Source organism: Ammospiza nelsoni, chromosome 3, assembly GCF_027579445.1.
Source record: "Ammospiza nelsoni isolate bAmmNel1 chromosome 3, bAmmNel1.pri, whole genome shotgun sequence".
In the NCBI taxonomy this organism is placed as follows: domain Eukaryota; kingdom Metazoa; phylum Chordata; class Aves; order Passeriformes; family Passerellidae; genus Ammospiza; species Ammospiza nelsoni.
The window spans coordinates 42,820,008-42,834,434 of record NC_080635.1 but is presented as its reverse complement, the minus strand read 5'-3'; the positions used below and the strand labels follow the sequence as shown (position 1 = coordinate 42,834,434).

At 37.3% G+C, this 14,427-nt stretch overlaps 1 protein-coding gene across 1 annotated transcript in view; it reads left to right on the top strand.

Moving 5' to 3' along the window:
* GALNT2 (polypeptide N-acetylgalactosaminyltransferase 2) overlaps positions 1–14,427 on the top strand; it is an 89,006-nt gene that overhangs the window by 52,024 nt on the left and 22,555 nt on the right. The window contains exons 4-7 of the mRNA XM_059468722.1: positions 3,872–3,970; positions 4,543–4,610; positions 5,540–5,605; positions 8,642–8,763. Of these exons, the coding sequence (XP_059324705.1) occupies positions 3,872–3,970; positions 4,543–4,610; positions 5,540–5,605; positions 8,642–8,763 (355 nt within the window). The remainder of the gene's footprint in view (positions 1–3,871; positions 3,971–4,542; positions 4,611–5,539; positions 5,606–8,641; positions 8,764–14,427) is intronic.

The following is a 14,427-nucleotide window of genomic DNA, read 5'->3' as shown; positions in this document are numbered from 1 at the left end:
AGAATCTGATGTTTCACCTGTTGTCAAGAAAGCAGTAAAAAGCTCAATGCCTGTGATGCTGTACTGAGGAGTTTAAAATTACTTTTGAGTTTTCTTCTTAGCATATACTTTTTTTCCACAAGAAATGTATTCTAATTTTTTAGATCAGGTGTTCTTTTCCAAGAGATCAAACTCAACTCTCAACTTTTTTAGAAGTTTCTGTTATTCAGATATGCTGAATTTGGGACTTTTTAGATATCTAATAACCTTGGAGGGGGAAGGGGGCATGTCTCTAAAGACAAAGGGTGTCTGTTGAGAATAACTTAAGTAAGAGAGACATCCAGAGATAAATTATATTACAATGGTAATTTCTTTTAACTGTTGGTCTTGTTATTATATGCTGGCTTGCTTAAGTGTTTCCACTAAACAGAGCTGAAAAAGAACCCAGAGAGAGATGTGTTACTGGGGACAGGCTATATCTGAGCTGTGATTATTACTTAGACTGTGCCATGGAGCAGATTTAAGTGCCTATCAGTCTGTGAACAGTCATCTTTTAAAGAAAAAATGAACCAAACAGTAAAACAAACTGAAGCAATCATTCTTACAAGTTGTTCTTAACGAGTTCCTTGCCACGCTGCGTTTAATTTTCATTCTATTTTGGGAAGACCTTTCACTGCAAAAACTGAAAAAGCTGCATTAAATATTTTTTGGGAAGTGTGCAGTGATAAAAACAAAAGCAATAGCCATAGGAAGAAGACTATCTGAGCACAAGACACTTTGAAGCATGTTAGTTTCTAATAAAATTGAAGTCAACTACATTGAGATTAAGACCTCTTGTGGAGCTGTTGCAGTCTTCTTTAAGGAAAGAAGCCTGGGTGAGAAAATACTTTGTTTCTTCTTAAGTAACTTGTTATTAATTGTATTGATGTGTATCAGGATTCTGCATTACATGAGTAGGTGTGAGTAACTATGCATCTTTTAATTACTATATTGTGAAGTCTTTTTTTACATCATGCAAACTTTTACTAGCAGGAAGACAAAAGTTTTCCTCGTGCTTTTTGTGAAAGCATGCCAGCAGTACCACCAGACACTTTTGGTTCACTCATTTTAGCTGCTTGCCTTTGTTTTAAGCAAAAGGAAGAAGAGAGAAACAGGCAGATACAACATAAGAAAGGAAGTGGAGAGAACTCTGAGCAGGAACATGGATTCTCGCTCCAGCTGATGCTCACAAACTACCACTTGGGCTGATGCTCACAACTCTGAGAAACCTCTGTGCTTCCTTTCATTTCATGGTAGATTTGGGAAATCCAGAAAGGGACAAGTGGGTGTCACAGTTGTAATAGCAAACTCATAGAACTGTCCTTCTGTCAGTGTAAAATAGTTTCCCAAGGGGGATAAAGGATTAAATACCCCATGGTTTTTGTGGACCAGTGTTCCCCATGTATGCTTTGGACTAATGATTTCTGATCACATCTTCTAATTGATGTGATGTGATGATTTTTGGGAATTACTGTCAAGTACTATAGCTGCACTGAACTGTTTTCTTTGTCATTTGGCACCTATTAGAAGCTTGTGACCTCACGCTTAAGTCTTATTTTTAAGTAGAGAAGAAATAAACTTTCCTGTGCCTTTAGGATCAGTTGAAATGAATATTCTCCTTGCACTGGTTAAAATGTATATTTCTGCCAAAAGCGGTTTCAAACAAATCAGAGGTTCTGGGAAAAATTGTTAGTTAAATGAACCAGTCCAGATCACTGGGGGAAGGAATGTACTTTTCATGTTTTAACTGATTTTACTGACCTGTGTTAAACATTGAAGGTCTTGATTGAAATTTTCAGTTCAAGTTCTGTCTTAAATAAATGTATTTTTTTACTCTACATGTAAAATTGAAGTGCTGCAGCTTGAGGATACAAAGTTTAATCTTTGTGCCAAAAATAATGACATTGTTTCTTTGGTTTGAATTTTAACTGTGGCCCTGTTGACACAGCAGAGTAGGAGGAAGACTGATACTGAGTCAGTTAAAGCAGGGATTTATGAAGAGCTGAAAACAGTGATACTTGGTGAAACATTCCTCCAGTTTTATTTGGATGACTAGAAGTGTTATTTCTCCCTCAGAAATACACAGTAGTGCTCTTCTCTTGAGTTTTCTTAAAATTGAGAGGCTTCATTGCCTTGAGTAATTCTCCCTAATACATGATCTGGCTCAAGTGCTCTCTTCTGCAAAGAGATCAATATAAGTTTAATGTGACTTTTTAATTATTCTAATGCGAGTGCTTTGTGTGATAACTGTGTACACAGTAGCTCTGTCCTCTGTGGGTTATTTGAAAGCTAGCAGGATAAAGAATATCTTCTTTGGCACCACAGACTTTGAGTATAATAATTGCACATCTTTTAGCTGTCTAGATGAATTGCCAGAAGCTCACACTAGAGGAGCTGCTCTTTATTTTTCAGGAGCACAGGCATTTGAGATTTATTTGTTCCATGCAGGGCTCTAGTGACAAAGCCATCGTGTACACCCACCACAAAGCCAGAGACGCCCCCGCTAATCTGACACAGCAGTTGCAGGCTTGGCATAGACTCTGCTTTTGTGCAGAGCCAAGTGAGGTCACTGCAGCATGAGAATGTTTTGTTTCATGCAGGCACTAATGTGTGTGACTGTGCTTGAGTTGTATCGAAAGTACCACAGGTTGTTGGGTTTTTGTGGAGTGGGGCAGGGGAAGAAACACATTACTGCTTGCTCTCTGATCCCAAGAAGGTGGAAGTTGTATTGTTTATGGTGCATGTTGCAGATGTTTAATTGGGTGTGGAGTGGGCTTTTATACAGGCAGAAGGCTAGTTTTAGAAGTGTGGGTGGCAAACTTCTCTTAAAAACTGGTCTGATTAATACTGCACAGAGTACAGGAATTTAATTGCTGAAATAAGTACTGAAATCGCTGAATTTGCTACAGGTGTATGCTAGTTAGGTTTATTCTTTCTGAAGACAGCTAGGCCTGTTAAAATTCTACCTTTAATTAAAGGACATGGAAGAAATACATCACTGATGTGTGTCACTGCACAAATGGCAATCAGTATTGTGACTTGGCACATTGTAATGCTTTTGGCATCAACTCAATATACATTGTTTTCTACAACTGTTAGTTTCTAATACAATGAGCATAATATCTTTTTAGGCTTATTTTATTTGATTAAATAGCTTAACTGTATGTAGTCCTGAAGGAAGCATTTTGGGATTTGCTTATTTTTGCTTATTATATTAATTTCAGGTTTCTAGAGGTGATGAAAAATGAGTTGACATAGACTATTTATTATCTTTATGGTTTGGAAGGATATAGTTCTGCGTTTAGTTGGCTCAACATTGTCACAGCTAGCTCTGTTTTTCACATTCTGAATATTCATGATCCTTACAAATTCTCATTAGAATAGAAAACTAGTTTTATCTGTAAGTATGGCCAGGATGTTACAGGAGCTTTAAAAATAAAGGGAGAAGTGGGCACATGCCATTATAAACAAGAAACATGTGGTGAACCATGCATTTTCGTTGAAAATATGCTTATTGCCTTGGATGTATTGCATGCTTTTAGTGTAAAAGAAGAGCTCTGGTTTCATACTCAGCTGCACAAATGACATTTGACATAGTGCAATGATGACAGTCTGGTGACTTGTCTGAACCTGCCCATATCTGCCACTGACTTTTTAGCCTTTTGTGCACTAAAACAGCTGCCAAAAGCATCAAAAGGCAGGCTGATTATAATCTCACTTGAAAACAAGCTATTTCATTTTTCTTAGGCAGTGTGTCTGTGAGTTTAATCAATAAATGCTTTGCAATGAAGGCAATCTCCCAAGCCTGGAATGTCAAAGTTAGGTTGAACTGACAGGGTTTTATTTCTTTCAGGTGCCAGAGGAAACAGTGGCGGATAGACTTGCCAGCCACTAGTGTGGTGATCACCTTTCATAACGAGGCAAGGTCTGCTTTGCTTCGAACTGTTGTCAGGTATGCACAAGAGACTCATTTTTCTTTCAGACCATTCATTTCTGTCAGCTTGTGATAAGAATGGGAAGCAACAACCCATTATTGAACTATACTGAACTATTTGCAGAGGAAAAGGTAAGTTTTAATTTCATTGAGATCTTCAGTTCTTACATCCTGAAGTAGTGATGTTAAAGAAATTGCTCGCCTTAACTAAAATGCATGAAAGTATGGGACTGATTATCAGATGATGTTTGGAGGCTGGCTGTTTCAAGAACAAGTCAGGGTAGATGGATTCCCAGGTGATATTGACTCAAAGATATCTGCAAAAGTTCCTTGTTGGACATTGTCTAATGCACTGATTTCTGGGGGCTGGAATAGTGGAAGTGGGGGAGGTAGGGAGGCAGGGAAGAAGGAGCACACAAAATTATACATGTGCCTCTTTTCATGCTTTTTGTAAGAACAGGCCATCAGCTGTTGTTGAAAGTAATATCCTGGGCTAGGTTCTACTGCAGCTTAACTGAGTAGCTGCTTTTCTGACATTATTTTGGAAATTTAACACTGCTGGAATGATTTTTTATTTTGGTCTGTTTCAGTGTCCTTAAAAAAAGTCCATCACATCTTATTAAGGAAATCATACTGGTGGATGACTACAGTAATGATCGTAAGTACTTTTATAGGACCCTACCTTACTGTGCTTATTCTGGTAAGATTTCTTGATGCTGATAGGTCAGTCAGTTGAGAATAGGCAGAGGAATGTGATTAGGAATTGGCAGAGACTTAGTCAAAACCAAGTCTTAACTCTTCCATATCTGTCATTGTGGAAATGTGAAGTCTCTATAAATATTTCCAGTATATCTTGTCCTTCAACTAACAGGAAATAATAAGAGTGTATTTTTAAAAAGAGCTTTTTCATAGTGTGTTATCTTAAATAAAAATAAAACCCATGGTGTTTGCAACAAATATTTTTGTAGTGCTGTTTTAAAAGAATGCCCATCTCCATCAGTCTCTCAGAAAAAATCTTACTGAACCTAAAATAAGTCCATGTCTTCTAGGTACTAGTGTATCATGACAGAAGTTGAAACAATTGAAATGGACCTCAGAGTCATATTTCTTAGAAGAAGCTAATATATATTTGCATTAATACTTTTACTAATACTAGCTTAGGTCAGGTTTGTCTTAATGTTGGTTAGAAAGTGAGCTTTCTTATAGGCAAACAAAGCAGTTTATTTAATTTTATGGAAGTTTTTTCTCTGTATGTAATGTAGAAACTGTCTAATGAAAGCAAAGAGAAAATAATTAAAATTATTTCAAGACTGTAAAATTAAGCTAGCTTTAAGTTAAATGGTGAAGGTAGTAATTTCTTAGCCTGGTAATTTTTCTCTATTTCTTGTGAGATGAGTAGCTATTTATGAACACAAACATTTTCACCTACAAAACTTTTGTTTTCTTTAAAGATGGCATCTCTTCTGGTATACAAATGTTGGATGCAAAACTATTTTTGCATGTTGGATGCAAAACTGGTTCTCATCACCTGACTTTTTTTCCTTTTTTTTTTTAATTCATAAACCTATTATTGTTTTTTTTTTTAAGCTGATGATGGGGCTCTCTTGGGAAAAATTGAAAAAGTACGGGTTCTTCGGAATGATCGGCGAGAAGGTAGGCTTAATTTTAAGGAAGTAAGATACAAATTCCACTGTGCTGCCTTATCTGTTAGTTTTCATCAAGTCTTTTAAAGGAACATTCTGCTTTACTTATTGGAAGAGAGATCTTCACTTTATAAATATACTAGTGGAAGGAATAAAAAAGATGTAATTGTTCAGGTAAAAACAGTAATTGTGATTGTTTCCATATTGTTCTGGGCACAATTGCCCATTGTTGGCTTTTACAGTGTGAGCTTCCTTCAGGAATTGCATTTAATCTTCAACCTTTCCTTTCTCTTTCTGCCCTGAATCCTTAGTTAAGCTGCTTCCATAGTACACAAGGTCTCACTGTAAAATGTATCTGTGTTTGAAATGATGCAGCTTAAAAATAAACGTCTTTTTTTGCTGGTTCCCTTATTAGATATCATTTTATGGATTTAGTTGATGGACAGCCAGACAAGCAACTTGCTTTGACTAGAGGGTTTGAGGAGCCAGGAGGGCTGGGACCAAGTATGCTGGTTTTTCTGAAGCCAGTTTGCCCTGTAACAAATTTGTCTTACATTTGTGTTTTCTTCTACATTGCTTTTTAAGTTGTGGTGTCACAGCACTGAGCACTTCAGTCAGCAGTTCACTGATAGTGGAGTTTAAAGTATTAGATGCAGGCAACTGTTATCTACAGCTGTTTGAAATAATAACTGAGATTTGACAGTTGAAATAGCTGACTGAATTAGCACATATGTGCTTGCTAATTTTTATAAGCTGCATCTTCTAGACTGCTGGCCTGGCCTGGGGAAGAGCTGGAATCATTAGATTGTCAGGAACTGGAAACTGCATGCACAAAACATGTGTTGTCCCATAGTTAAAGTTAGTGCAATAACTGATGGGTTCTTAGTGTTTAAATATTCTGTTTGGAATATACTTGTGAATGAAGGCTTATTAGGAAAGCAAGTCTTTTATGACTTGCCATGGTTGCCAGGTTCTGAGTAAGTTAATGTCATTTTTCAGTGTATCGCTTGAAGATGGAGGTAGCAGTAAAGAAAAAACAGAATGAAGAAACACATTTTTGATGTTTGTTTCTTTTAGTAATTTTAAATATTAATTTGCAATGCATATGCAAATACATGATTAGGAATGTGCATCCCTATATCTGAAAATTAAATGTAATTTGACAAATCTATTAGGTCAGAAGAGCACAAATGTTTGCAGATAGAAGACAGAGTATTTGTTTGTATCTTTGTGAGATTAAATATTACACATACAAATTAAAATTTAAGAGAATTGCTGAAATTAAGCACTGTGTAGGGTGATAAGAGTAGCTCAGCAGTATGAACAATAGAGGAAAGCAGTGTGTTTTAAAGCAAAAGTTGAGGTGAAGAGATGGTGTCAGTGAAGGGGGTGACATTAACTGCCTTTCTTTCAGAAATTAATATTAGTGGCTATTAGTCTCATTTCTAGTACCAGAGTTTATGGGAACAGATGTGTTTGAGGGTGTGGTAGTCTACAGAATAAATGTTCAGTGTAACCTTTTCAGCTCTATTCATTATAAGCCTGAATGTGATTGTGGAGGACTCAATGACCAAAGTGCCCATGTCTGTTTTTTTAAACTATGAAATTAAAAACACTGTTGTGTGTTTCCTAAAGAACTAAAGATGGCTCTTCAACAATATTATTTAAAATTAATTAGCTCTGGGGAGTGGAATTTGAGAAGTTTGAGAAAATATAGTGATAGTGCTTGGGGAATGGTTTGATGTGGAAAAACTGAACAGAACAGATTCAAAGACTGAAATTAAGGCACCAGCATTAAGTCTGTGAGGTACAGTTACGTGTCACTGTGCCACAGATAAAATGTGAAATGTTGGAGAGCCATGGCATAGCATGTACCTGGAACTGTGTTCACACTTGAAATAAGAGATAGGAAAATGATCTTGATGGAGCTGATATTGAATGTTGGTCAGAGCAAACAAGCTTTTCCTCATAAGCATCTTGTGTTCTCTTGGCATGGTCATGTTTTGTGTGTTTGTTTTGTAAAGGGAGGAGCAAGTAACAGGCTTGATTCTTTTACAGTATTTCAGCTGGTGAGGGGGGGAAATGCCCAAACAAAACAGGACAGATTTAGTGGGAAACAATCAAGAAAGAAAAAGGAAAAAAAATTTAAAAAAGAAAATAAAACCAAACCAAATCAGACTTGGCTTTGGTCTCACATAACAAAAAGGAATCAATGAATTTTTGAATAGCAGTAGAAAAAAGTAGGGAGGAAATTTGCAAAGAAATGGGAGGAAGCTTGCTATGTGTGTATATATAGCAAGGGACTTTAAGGATTGGTGAGGTCATCCAGTGAACAGATAGTAAAGAAAAGGAGCAGAGTAAATCAGTGATGACATCTATGTAATCGAGACATAGAGAAGAACCTTTGGGTTTTGCCGGAAGTTTCTGCCTAAAGATATCTATTCAGAACAAACAAACCCCAAACAAACTGCAAAACAAGAGAATGGCTGTAGGCACAGCCATTCTTTCCATGTAGAGGAAATACAAATGGGTTGGATAGGGTTCTCCAATGGGAATTAATGAAGCATTGTTATTTGTTGAAGAAATTCATAGAAGACTGTACAGACTCTGGTAAGTACTAAGATGGGGAGTGGCAAAAAGGTGGGGAGGGTAAGTTAATTATGGTGCTTTCCTTAGTGGCTTAGTAGAACTTGAAGAGGCATACTTGTTTTCAGGTCCAATCTTAAGATTTATTGGTGTAAATACCACTTAGAGTAATACAGATCCATCTGTATTCGTGTATCACTTGTTTTGAAAAGGTACTTTTCTTCTTCTGCTTAAATCAGATGGAAACCTGTGGAGTGCAGTAAGCTGGGCACTTGCAGGCTGTTTGGTGTGAAGTCATTTCACTGAATTCTTAATGTGCATCTGGTTTTGATAATGGAGCTTGTGTATTTGCCCTGTCTGAGTAATTTAACTAATTACTAACTTAGAATGCAATAGTTTCTCACTACAGTTGATTGTTTTCCCTAGGAAGTACTTAAAATTTTCTGTCTTTACTTCTCAGGCCTGATGCGCTCCCGTGTCAGAGGGGCAGATGCAGCACAAGCCAAAGTGTTGACCTTCCTGGATAGTCACTGTGAGTGCAATGAACACTGGCTGGAACCACTTTTGGAAAGAGTAGCTGAGGTTAGTAAAGAGTTGTAAAGTAATTTCCTGAAGAAGCAGCTTTTAAATTTTAAAGCCATCTGGTTTATACTAGATTAATTTTATTCATTTTCCTAAGGAAGCTTTTTCCCTGATTTAAGATGATGGAGATGATTGGAGTGTTCTGTGATTAAAACATATTTTTGTTCATTTAATCTGTGAACACAGGAACATAAAATCTGAATATTTATTACTATCTTTGCAAGTAATTCAAATATATGCTTCCTTGGTTCTTTAGGGACTGCCTCAGTAAGCTGAAAATCTTTAGAGCAAAGTGTGATTCTCTTCTACCAGTATCATCTTGATGTGATTCAGTTTACCTGAATCTTTATGCCTCATTAAAATTCAGTGTGATAACAGGAGAGAGGATGACTTGTCAAACCAAAATTCTTGTGGAAACTAGCAGGAGCTAGAGGCTCTCAGCATCTATGGAAATGATGCTAAGTCTGTGTCCTGGAAAAGCAATTGAGAGGATTGAGAGAGAAACTATACTGTTTTCTCCAGGGGTTGGTTATACTTGTTAACTTGCTCTGGAAGAACTCAGTTGAAGTGGAAGTTGAATGAAGTGTAATTCCAAAAAAGCACTAAGAAACACTCAAGACAACTGGGTTTTTATTCTTTCTTAATTGCATTCCCTTTCTGGAAAGCTAGTCTTCCAGGAAAGGTTTGGTTCCAAAATGCTTCTGATCAAAATGGCTTTGTTAAGCTACTCTGTTTGAATGCCCAGTTCTTTACTTATCCACCTTATGCTTTCCTTTGCATTCCCCAAAAACAGAAAGTGGGAGAGAGAAGGAAGTGAACCCTGTATACTCAGTATGCCAATGAAGAAGCTGTCAACTGATTACTGATTTTCTTTATTCTGGTTGGTTCTGTAATGCTTTTAGAATCATAAAATCATATAGGTTGGAAATTACATTTTAGATCATTGAGTCTGGCTGTTACCCAAGCACCTGCCAAGCCCATTATTAAACTATGTCCCTGAAGTGCCACATCTACACATCTCTTAAATAAATACCTCTAGGGATGGTGACCCCTCCACTTCCCTGGGCAGTCTGTTCTAATGCTTGACCACTCTTTCAGTGAAGAAATTTTTCCTAATACACAATCCAAATCTCTGTGATGTAAGAGACGATTTCCTGTTTCCTGTGCTTGTTACTTCTAAGAAGAGACTGATCCCCACCTTACTGCAAACTTCTGTGAGGTAGTTGTACAGAGTCATAAACTCTCCCCTGAGACTCCTTTCTCCAGGCTAAACACCCTCAGCTCCTCCTCAGAGGGCTTGTGTTCCTTCATAGCTCCCCATTACTCTTCTCTGGACACACTCCAGCACCTCAATATCTTGGAGTGAGGAGCCCAGAAAAGGACACTGGATTGGGGTGGTCCCAGTGGTGCTGCATACAAAGGGATGATCACTGCCCTGCTCCTGCTGATCACAGTTGCTGATCCAGGCCAGGATGCCATTGACCTTCTTGGCCACCTGGGCACAGCTGGGTCATGTTCAACTGCTGTCAATCAGCATCCCCAATCCTGTAGTATTGCATGAAATTGTGACCTGAGTGCAGAACCTGGCACTTTGCCTTGTTGAACCTCATAAAATTGGCAATAGCCTGTTATGTTTGCCAGGTGTTCCAGAAATACTGCAAGTTGCCCAAGACACATCAGCAGTTAGTCCTGTTTTGGAGTAGAAATAACTAATCAGCTCAAACCTGGACACTGTTAAAGTACCTAGAGCCTAAAAAGCCCTTGAGCATGGCTACCATAGCACTTCCTCCTGTTTTTTTTTACCTATCTAAAGTGTTACAGCTTCAGAAAGCTTGGGAGAATTTCTCTCTAATTATTAACTAGGAAAATAAACTTGAAGGCATAAAATATATCTCTAAAAGAAGTGGAGAATGCTTGCAGCTAAAGCACTAATGAATTCTAGGACATGGGAACTGTTTTCAGGCCTTTTGTGTAAACTACTTGAAGCATCTATTTATTCAAGAAGTAAGAAAAGTGGTTGTTTTGGTCAGCAAAATCCTGCATTTGGTAAGACAGTTATTGGTAATTTTCCCATTTCTCTTCTGTATGACTTTTTGCAGGTCATACTCATCTTTCTGAAACTGATGTGGAATTGGAAAAAGTGTTACCTTTTCATTGTAACAGAATGTAAAACCTCTTACTAAATTGCTGGCAATTTTGTGAAGATCCAGCACTGAATGGGGTGTATTAGGTTGGAGAAGCTGGTGCATATTTTGCTTCTTGCAGCAGCTACATTTTAGTGGCATGTGAATTATTAGATCCTTCAAAACTCGCTGCTTCCAACTGTCACCATAGTACACACTAATTGTGTACCACTGAATAGTTTTCAGCTGTATGAATATATTTTTCTCAGTCTTAAAAGATTGATGTACTGTTAAATAAATAATGGATATAGAATTTCATTTAACTGTCATCTGCAAAGATTCCCAGCCAACAGCTATGGGGATTGAAAAAGCAGCTTTTAAGTTTTCTGGTGTTCAAATAATTAAGGCTGGGTTAGTGTTTATATATTGTATATGATAGCTCTTTGTTATTTTAAATGGATTAATTCAGCTCACAGGGCAGACAGTATGTTAGTTGATGTTAATTGGCACCCTTTTTTGATAATCTCAGTGACAAGAAGCTGAATAGACATGAACTCTTTTCTGCTCACTGGTAACTTTTTTCAGGTCAGGGCTGCTGTTCATGAATACTGTGTTTTCTGATAGGCAGCTGCTTCTATTGTATATCTGGTGGAAAGTGTGTTTTGTTCTTCTTTTTCTTTTTGTTCCAGAATTGCCCACTTGGCATTTATTTCTGTTGGAGTGTTAGGAGAGTAATAGTGTGTGTTAAAATATAAGAATTTACAGCTTCCAAGAAACAGTCTGAATCAAGTCAGTTCTGCAGAACTCTATCTGCTGTGCTATAACCACTTTAGAAAGCTCTGCCTCTGACACCTGAGATATCAGACTTTCCTCCTGAATTGAAACATGATCCATCCCAGTTTTCTTCTATAAGATGGATTCCTTTTTAGAATATCTTCCGTTTTTCAAGAGCCACGTTTGCTTAGCATTTCTGGAGGGGTCTGATTCTGCTAGGGGCTTTTCTATGGCAATTTGAGCACAAGCTCAGTGCAGAAGCAGCATACACACAAGGTGACCACTTCAGAGTTCAGAATGTGTACAGATATTCGTGTAACCAGGAGCTGGTGTACCTTTTCCTCCTTCCTGGAGAGTGGTTTTCTGCATGATTCTTAAGGCTACCTTTTATGCCCTCTAGATTTTTTGTGTGTGTGATTAAATTAGGAGACAGTGGAGGTTAACCCTTTGATTCCTCAAAAATGTCACTATAGTAATAAGTATACAGTTCTGAAAACAGCTGTAACTACTAGCAATTTCATGGGCACTCATCTACTTGGCTTTTTCCTTTTCAAATTTCTAAACACTTGGACATTCTGTTCTTAGAATTCAGCAATTGTGTGAGAAAATTAAATGGGAAGATTCTGGTGCAGAACTGAACTAATCTGTTTTCATAGCATAGCAGTGAATCCTCTGTCACATTTAGGAAGGTATTTTTAAACAGAGATGATCTTAAAAGGAGAAAATGACTAAAATTAACAGGTGTGATGTGGTTTGCTTTTTCATGTCTGTCTCAGATTTTTTGACTTTGAGTGAGACCACTTTTAACTGATGCTAAAATGAAAATATTTATATTTTCTCTTAAGAGTGTTGTGAAGTTTAATCTTTAAAGTGTCTTTAGACTTTTAGAAAGGGGAAGCAATGAATGCAGAATCTCGAGGATAATTTCTCATGGTTTATAAGAACAATATATAAAGCCTAATTCTCTAGAATATTCATAACTTCTTTATAAATTGTCAAGATGATGTGGTTTGCTACAAATTTTCAGGTGCTACGGACTTGCAGTGTTTGCAGGCTATTTCTTTTCATTATGTTCACCAAGGAGTACATGGCTTTCCAGTTGCACCTTCCATTAGAGGGCAAAAGATTTTCTACATTAAATTATCCTAAAGCAAGGTACTTATGCATGGTGTGATTAAGGGAACCAGCTGCTTTTTAGTCTTTTAAATGAGTGAACTCTGTAATTTGGAAACCCACAAGTTCTCTTTTAGCAGTGTCTGCATTAACAACTTTCTAATGCTCTGCAAAGCATCACCTTAAGAATGTACAGAGTTTTTTTCTGCTTTGCTACTGAGCAAATCCTGTAATTTCAAGTCACAGAAGGGCAGCACATTCCCAAGCCAACAATGTGAGGGTTATACATCAAGACTGAATGCACACGGCCTGGGTATTTGGCTGTCAGAGAAACAACTGGGAGTTGTTTAAATATGTTAGGTGTAGCAAGTGGTGTTAGTGTGGTGTTGCACTGATATTGACAGAAATAATCAGACCAGCAGTAAAAGCTCGGGTATATAAAGACAGCATGCTACCTGCTTATGCAGCTTGGTGGAGATAAGCTGAAGCCTAATTGAAGCTCTGCCTAATGTGGTGCCTGATAACTTGGGCAGCTTTTACCACCAGGTTCAACCTGATCAAGTAGAACTATTTGAAAAACAAATCTTCTTCAAAAATACTTTGAGAGGGGCATAGATGTATAATCTGTCTGAATTTCAGCTGAGGAATAAATGAGAAAGAAAGGAAGGATGTTTTAATTTCTGTATTTTATGCTCATAGGTAAACTGTGAATAACTGGACGGGTTGATATCTTCTGCCTCATCAGTCTTTATTTAAGGGAGTTTCTTAATTCTATCACTATATATAGAATGCCTAAAATAAGGACATGAGTACATCTAAAGCATTTCAGTGATGTAGGAAGGTGTACACACACACACACACACAGGACTTTGCAGGGATGGTGCAGTAAATTGTAATTCCCTCCCAAGTGCAACACAGTTAGCAAAACTGTGCCTTGCTTGCCATTGCAAACATGGGCTTGAGGCTATCACTAGGAGAAACAGGAGCTAAAGATGTGATCCATGGGGGAATATGGCAGGTTGGCCTTTTTTGTTTGTATTTAGACCAAACAAATTAATTCTCAGTAGGAGGATAGATTAGATGTTCTGTTACATTTCTCATGAAAGCGAATTTTTAGCCTTGTTGGCATAGCTGCAGTGATAGTAAAGGCAATGGAAAAAGCAATGTGTCTTCAGCTTTTCACTTAGTCTTCAGCTTGAATTCTCTTGGGCTTGCTTGAATTCTTCTTTTGGATGATACAGAAATACATGACCTTTTGCTCACTCAGGCAGAATGACCTAGTAGATGCCATTTATGTAATTAGGGCTGATTTAAAATCAGCAGAGATTGAATAGTTAAGGTTCAATAAAAAGAAAATGGGTGTTAAAGGTTCTTATTGGACCAAGCAAAGCATTTGTCAAAGTTGCTTTTAAATCTTTTCTTATGACCTCAACCTCATACTAATTTGGTTCCAGTCTGTTCTGCATAATACTGGTTAATAAGGGGGATACATGCTTGAACCATTGTTTAGAATATATGTGGTGTTGTTTCAAGATATACTTATAAAATAAATTCCTAAATACAGATGTTTAGGTTGTATTTCTTTTAACCATGAGAACAGTTTCTCTATAATAGGAGTAACCAAAATATCTCCTGTTTGTTCAAAACATTTTTT